The sequence below is a fragment of the Trichosurus vulpecula genome, chromosome 5 (assembly GCF_011100635.1).
Source record: "Trichosurus vulpecula isolate mTriVul1 chromosome 5, mTriVul1.pri, whole genome shotgun sequence".
NCBI classification, from domain to species: domain Eukaryota; kingdom Metazoa; phylum Chordata; class Mammalia; order Diprotodontia; family Phalangeridae; genus Trichosurus; species Trichosurus vulpecula.
In genome coordinates, this window is record NC_050577.1 from 103247531 (window position 1) to 103255706 (window position 8176).

General features: G+C 41.2%; 1 protein-coding gene across 1 annotated transcript; it reads right to left on the reverse strand.

Annotated features, from left to right (window-relative positions):
• Window positions 1-641: 641 nt before the first annotated feature.
• Window positions 642-1589, reverse strand: LOC118850985 (taste receptor type 2 member 41-like). The gene has a single exon (XM_036760587.1). It carries the CDS (start codon window positions 1587-1589, stop codon window positions 642-644), a length of 948 nt encoding a protein of 315 aa, XP_036616482.1.
• Between the last annotated feature and the right edge of the window lie 6587 nt (window positions 1590-8176).

Consider the following 8176-nt stretch of genomic DNA (forward strand, 5'->3'; position numbering starts at 1 on the left):
GCCTCCCTCTATCCTAGCAAGAACAAAAGGCTTTAAAATAACATTTAAACAGAAATTTTTAAAATAGAAAAATAAAGTGGTTTTATCACATGGATATTGTGATAGAAGAAGCAACTGTGATGTTATTGATAATGTAGTTTTTGAAATGACATCTCAGAGGTGACCTTTCTGAGGGTCATTTGAAGAAAGTCACTGTGGTTATTTCAAAAAGAAAGAAAATGTCCTTTGAAAGCTGCATGATTGTTTTTCTTTTCTTTGAAGAAGAGGACACCATGACAAAGGTGAAAAATGACAAGAGGACAAACAGAATATTCCACTGGCACTCTCCAAAGGTCAGGAGAAAGGAAGGCCTCCAATATGCAGGCTAGAGACCCCTTATGGTGAACTCAATGGAGGACAAGAGTGAAGCAGGATGGGCAGGCATAGACAGGCATCAATTAGGCCTCACTGGAAGTCAGACACTCCTAAATCTATGGGATCACAGATTCATTTCAATCTATGAGTAGAGGAATAATGAATGAGAAAAATGTTTAATTTCTATCTGGACTTCAATAGGATGAAAACTTTAAAGTCAAAGGATGTGCTCTGGTCCAGTCCTCAGTAGAGTCTTTTCTTTGGTTTGGAAGAGAGCGGTGCATATTTCAGATAGGAGGTGACAGCCTCTTGTCATTCCAGAAGACTTTAAGCAGAAGAAGAAGTTTCATGAGTGTCCCTCCTAGCTGGGAGTTGCCAAGGATAAGAATGAAGGGATGAATGGATGAGCATAAGTAAATCACGATATGCCATGGCCAGTACCAGGTACCCTCAAAGCCAGAAAAGACAGCAACATCAGTGATCATAAACAAAAAAGAAAGAGCATAAAGTACTAGAAAGGAGACCAGAGACTTCAGACCTCTGGTGTGAGCCTGAGTACTAGGATCCTGGGTACTGTGAACACTATGTCGCATTGTCCAGGAGTGTCTCCTCAGAGAGGTAATCAGCAGAACTGTTGAGACTACAAACATAGAACAGGGGATAGACAAAGTAATGAGTTTCAAAGGGAGAAAATAGTGGATTTCTAATTTCCTAGTGAAGCCATATAAGGTTGTGTTCTCAGAGAATGTCCCCTGCAAGAATGCCTGGTACAAAGTATTGTTCCCCACAAAAAACAGCACGGTGACAATGAAAGAGTTTAGCAGGGAGATGAGTAGGAACCATGGTACTAGTCCCTCGATTCTCCACTTTAGCCAAAGGAAAATGGGATGAGTGAAATTTGCAATCTTCACACAGAAGAGGACGCTAAGCCAAGTGGCAAACCAGAATGTAGCCATATTCAGAAAATCCCAGTAAATTCCAAAGTACTGGCAGGTAGGCTCCTTGGAATATTGTAGGTGGTGAAGAAAATAGTAAAAGTTGTGTGTAATTCCAAGCCACTGCAGACAGAAGCGAGAGGCACCCAAATTGATCAGGATCATGTCACAGGGAGACAGCCGATGGCATGGAACCCACTCCCTTCCCAGTACCACAACAATGAAGCCATTAGCCAGGATCCCCAGGGAGCACAACGTGACATAGAGAACCATGGCAAAGATCATGAATGGTTCCACCATTTCAATCACTCCTACAATGACTGCTCTTGCTTAGGTCTCTACTAGCCTCTGATTCATGAAGCTCTTGCTTTGCTTGATGAGATGTGAAGGGAGAATGCTCTACCCTTTGTCTCCAGGCCACAGTATAATTAGAGAACCCTGTGAGGTTGGGAAGGAAAGGTCTATGCAGCTCTGTGTCGATACAAATCTCCACCAGCCCCAGTTACCACTGTTCTTTTCAAATACATGTTATTTGCAGTCATTGCCTGGATCAATGAAAATAGTTTCTCTGGGCTCCTGTCATGGAAACTGAGCATTTCTATCATAATATCATATATCAAGAACTGGAAGGGTCTTCAGGGGTCATCTAGTCCCATCCTCAAATTTTGGGAATGAAAAAATTGAGGACCAGCAACGTCATGACTCACCCAAGGTCACACAGGTATTAAGCATCAGAGGTGGGATTTGAACCCAAGTCCTTTAATTTGGGAGTTAATGCTCCTTTCACTGTACCAGTCTGTCTCCCAGTCCTACTCCCTGAAAAGATGACTATTCCTCCAGATGACCTGCCAACACTGGAGTATAGGGCGTGTGATGCTCTTTCATTATAGGTGGGAGTAAGAGAAAGAAGAATTACCTCTTTGTGACTATATTTACAAAATGTTCTTTTTCAAAGATAAACATTCCTCCAGGAGGGGCCTTTACCTAATGTGAACTAACAGGGAAGAGAGTACAAATGGTAAACTTGTCAATAATCTCAGTTTTGAAAATGAACTAGGAATCCAAGTTGACCCAGAAAGAAAAAGCATGGAAAGGCGGTGCCCAGGAGAGGAGGGCAAGCTTCTAACAGGAAGACAATTAGAGTTTGGTGGAGACCCTTACACAGAATGTTGTGGAGAAGCCAGGCATCCCTTCAGTCGACCCCTGGGGGATTGAAGCCGAGAACAGAACCAGCCATAAAACCAGCTAGTAAATTTACTCCAGGAAAACCAGAATAGAGATAAATGTGTGAAAGGTATGTTAAGTATTTCAGGTGTCAGAGCCACCAAACATCCAGGAAGATGAAGGAAGTAATAACATATTAATTAGAGGTGGCCTGAAGCCTAGAAAAGGAATGTCCAGAGAACAATATTATGAAAAATTCAGGATGGGTGGGGCGTCAGTGCAAAGCAAACCCAATATGAGTCAGTAGATGAAGTGGCAGTCAAAAGAGCTAGTGTGACCTGAAGGTGCATTAATAGAAATATGGTGTCCGGAATCAGGGAGAACTATATTTCCATTGTTCTCTGACCTAGTCAGAGCATGTTTGAGTATCATGTTCAGTTTTAGTGGCTATGTCTTAGGGAGAATGCTGAAAAGAGAAGGGTCATCAGCATGGTGAAGAGACAGGAAACCATTCCATTTGAGTGTTAGCCTAAGGAATTGGGTTTCTTTACCTGGGGGAAAATAACCAGCGGGAGAAGAGGGAGGAATAATAGCAGTTCTTAGATACTTGAAGAGGAATTTGTTTTGTTTTAATTGTTCACAAAGGGCAGAATTATGAGCAATGGATAGAAACTGAAAAAGGACAGATTTTGATTTGATAAAGAGAAAAATTTCCTAATAATTAAAGGTACCTCAAAATGAAATGGGCTACCTCAGGAAGTCTTGAGTTCTCAACAACTGGAGGTCTTAAAGCACAAGCCAGAAAATCCCTTGTCAGGTATATTTTAGTAAAGCCTTCAGCATAGGTATAAATTGTACCAAGCAGTCACTGAGATCCCTTCAACTCCAATCATCTATGATTCTATGGATCTTTGGAACCAGAGTGGGAAATATCTCTCTCAAGCTTGGGTGCCCACATTTGGAACCAAGGCTGGGAAATGAGGGACAGAAAAGCTAACAAACCTTGAAGCCTTTCTTGCATAATGACTAGCTAGCCTTGCTCTGCTCCTCTGAGGCCACAGGAACTGCAGACCTGTGCCAGTCTCTGCCCTTAAAAGGCAACTGGTAACACAATAGAGTGCTGGGTCTGCAGTCAGGAAGACCTGAGTTTAAATCTAGCCTCAGACACTTATTCGTTTTGTGACCCTGGGCAAATCAGTTAACCTCTGTTTGCCTCAGTTTCCTCAATTGTAAAAATGGGAATAATAATAGCACCTGCTTTGCAGAGTTGTTGTGAGGATAAAATGAGAGTATATTTGAAAAAGTGCTTAGCACAGTGCCTGGCATATAGTAGGTGCTATATAAATGCTTCTTTTCTCTTTTCCTCCCCTTCACCTAATGTCACGGTTTGTCCAGGGCTCAGCTCTACAGAAACTCTGATTTCTCAATGGGAGAAGTAGGTTCCCCGTTTCTCAGTTTCATTTAGTTCATCACACCCAGAAATCTATTTTTGCCTCTGGTCTAAGATTTCCCAAAAATGGGCGGGGGAGATAAAAGAGGCATCCAAAGTATCATGTGAACTAAGTATAAGATAGGGCATTTTATTCTGATACAGAAAGCAAGGATAAAGAGACTCACAGTGTCTATTAACAGAATGATTTAAACAGGATTCAGAAATTCAATTTTTAATTACAATATACTGGGAGTCTGGTAGTAAGCCTCATCAAGACCAAACAGTCTGACAATTCTGCTAATTAGATTTTCACATTTTACTTCTACAGAGCACAGTCAAATCAAATGCCAAATGTGATCCAAGACTGTTCTTCTTTTCTTGTGGTTTCTTTTGCTCTAATGCTGGTTCTTCCCTTGGCACCAGATCAGTGATTATGACCACAATCAACCACTACAATCTTGCACTCAGTGGATACTGAACTTATAGCTCCACTGGTCTCTAAGGACCTCGTGACCTTCTGAAACTCACTAGGTTGCCTGGCCTTATCCATCTCAAGGTTACAACTTAGTCACCTAGTTGGGAAAAGGAAGAATAAGAAAACAGAGGCAGTGTTATCCCAAGTACAGATTTGCTAGCTAGGACATGTGAGCATGAATATATGGGGCCAAGAGGGGAATATGGTTTCCAACATTCCCCCAAACCCAACCCTACTCTCCTGGACACAGCTCCAAAAACTCCTCTCTTCAAACTTGGAAAGAAAGAATAACACTGGAGGACAAGGTCATCCCTTTAGTAGTTCCCCAAAGTTCTAGCTCCTCAGCTAGCTAGGGAACTCAAACCAGTGATAAGTCATACATAGCCAGAAGCAGACAGATGATGCTCAAGTTTCCATAAGGTCACAAGGAAGAAAGAGGGAAAACACCCACTACTCATGAACAAAATTTATCTAGAAACCAAAGAGGTTGGCCCAAATGACTACAGAAATAAAACTTGGATGAAAGGGTACATTCAGAATATAGACAGTGTAGGGGAGGGAGAAATAGAGAGCTAAGCAATATAGAAAACTATCTTTCTCTAAAGTTATGTGGAAAACCAACACTAAATTATAAAGATCAACATGATTTGTAACATTTCCATTTTACTAGTGTAATGAGGGAACTGAGATCATGCAATATACTCTGACTCCTGACAATTCATGTGGAAGCTTTGGTGCGGCCACTTCTGGAAATGGGTGATAGAGGGGCCCTTTTCTTACCCATAAACAAATCAGTCCCTTCATGGGATTGTTGATTGCTAACAAAAAAAACGCCTTTTGATTGACTGGCAAGCCAGAACTCTATGTGGATAGAAAAGGCTTGAGTGGACAAAATTTCTTTCTCCTCCCTAGCAACTTTCACACAATTTCACCTCCAGGTAGTGGTGAAGAGAAGAAGCCCTGACCACCGTCCCTAGCTGCCTTGTCTCTCCACCTGGTCACCATATGTCTATGAATACATGATGCCTCTTTTTCTTTTGTCTCTTTGTATTTCTTCTTTCCTGATCTTAAGTGAATTGACCATGTGAGCTTCAAAAGCTGCATACTTATTACCTCTTTTGCTTTAATCAGGCTGTCCTAATTGGATGATACAGATATTTTTCTTGCTTTCACTAGAGGCCTCAATAGTCCTGGGCCTTTAGAAATTGCCCTTGGGCCACTGTGTGGAAAAAAAAAGTTCTTTCAATGATGGCCCCAAAGGAAGCCCCAAAGAATCATCAGCTACAGACACCTGGATCTCAATGGGGAAGGAGACTTAGACTAAGAAAGAAAGAGAGCAGCAACTGTTGAAGAATAAACTTACCCTCAGTGCAGGTCTTTCTCCCTTGGCACAGGTCCCAGTTTCTAAAGGAACTGGGTCTTCCATTTCCCTTCACATGGGTTCTTAACCTGAGTTCTTTTAAAAATGTGGCTTTTGGGGCAGCTAGGTGGCACAGTACATAGAGCACCAGCCCTAGAGTCAGGAGGACCTGAGTTCAAATCCAGCCTCAGACACTTGACACATGTACTAGCTGTGTGACCTTGGGCAAATCATTTAACCCCAATTACCCTGCCTTTACCCCCTCCAAAAAAAAATATGGCTTTTAAAAAATTGTATTTCAGCGTTAGTGGCTTCCTTCATAATAATGTGTTTTATTTTCTATTTAAAAACATTATTTTGGGGCAGCTAGATGGTGCAGTGAGTAGAGCCCCAGCCCTGGAGTCAGGAGGACCTCAGTTCAAATCTGGCCTCAGACACTTGACACACTTACTAGCTGTGTGACCTTGGGCAAGTCACTTAACCCCAACTGCCCTGCCTTCTCCCCTCCAAAAAAAAAAAAGAAAATATAAAAAAAAATTAAAAAAAACAACATTATTTTGACACAGAGAATACAGGCTTAAATGGACAGCTAAGGGGGTCTGTAACACAAAAAAAGGTTAACCTGCTTTAGCAAGTTAATTTTAAGAGCCTCTTGACTTGGAGGATGTAAAAAACAGCCTTGGGTAATTTTCATGTTCCTGATCAGCTGACACAGAGGGATCATAGGAATATAAAATTAGAAAGGAGTACAAAAACCTTTTTTACCTTCCTTGGGTCCAGGGCCCCATTGGCAGTCTGGTGAAGTATAAGGACCTCTTCTTAAAATAATGTTTTCGATGAATAAACTAAAATACGTGGAATTACAAAGAGAATCATTTGTTTTGAAATAGTTATCAAATCTATACTTATAAACATACATTCATACACATATATATGTGTATATGCATGCATACATACATACATATTTTTAAGTTCATAGACCCCAGTTAAGAACCCCTGACCTAGCCAAACTCATTCATTTTTAAAGAAAGACTGAGGCCAGCAAAAGTAAAGTGATCCATCCAAAATCACATAGGTAATTGACATCTGGAGAAGGATTTGAACCCAGGTCATTTGACTCCAAAACCAGTATTCGTTCCATTGCCTCTCCCTTTCATAGAATATAGAAAGGCAGTTGGAGAAAGGGAGGATCTCTCTAAACTTCATGAATCAGTTGGGAAGTGCTGACAGAAGCAAGAAACTTAGAACACAAATGCTGGGAAAAGGAGAGAAATGATTCTTATTACAATGAAATTGCATTCCTAGAATACACACCTATTGACAGTGGGAGGAGAGAAGTTCATGGAGTGGCAGGTAGAAACCAGGCTAAAAGTTTGACTGTACCAAAAAAGAAACAGGGATTGTGAAATAAGCTTCATATAAGCCTACCCACCCTGGAAAGTAGGCCTTTCTCTGGCTGCTATTAACATTCTCTAATGACTGCCAAGTAGCAGTGTTGCCCTTCCAAGGACAGGCAGCCATACCTCCAGCTTTACGTCACCTGGATTCCTGCACAATCCCCCATCCTGGAGACTGAGGTCCATGGATATTGAGATGGGGTTCTACCCTGCTCTTTATCTGCAGTGAGAAAATGTATCATATTCAAAGTAGGGACATTTCCCAATTCATTAGCAAGGCCTACAGTCTTCCTCACTGTGCTAACTACTGAGTCATATAGTCTCACCCACAAGATTTAGTCCTAAAGCAATGTCTTCATCCAACCTCTCCAGAGTGACTCCATACACCTAGGTCTGAAGGTTACTTTGTTCTATGGAATAGTTATCTATCTCTGTGTCTTCCTAAAGAAGGCAGTGCAGAATTAGGGCCTTTTCTCCCTCACAAGACAAAGGCCTCTGTCCTCTTAGGTGGGACCTCACACTGTCCAGCCTAGGCTAGGATTCTGGGCCTTGATCTAGGTTAGGATAAGCAGAAACGAAGAAACAGGGCATTCCAGGAAGACAGACAGATGCTCCTGAAAGATTCAGTTGGTTCAATTATCAACAAAATATTGGACGTAGTTGTCCAAGCAAGAGGCATCTAAAAACATTAGTCCTACCACCACTTATAGGGCCTCTAGGAAAATAGAATGACTACCATTCACGTGTAAATCCAATCAAACTCCTGAGATTTTACTGTGGCTTCCACTGCATCCTTTTGGGTCTGCTTTATTGAGGAGTAAGATTAGGTGGTTAAGCATTTGAAATAACTATCTACAGATTACTTTAAGTAATCAGCTAAACCCTGAAAGAATTTATGGAAATAAATTCTAGGGCTATAGTTGACAACAAGAAAGATTTTTAACTAACTGAACAATAGAGATCTGAGGCATATGAAGAACAATGTAAAGGGGAGTTAAATGAGAAAAATAAGAAAAATGAACAGGTATCCACAGAAGGAAAAGGGTGGATGGATTCAGA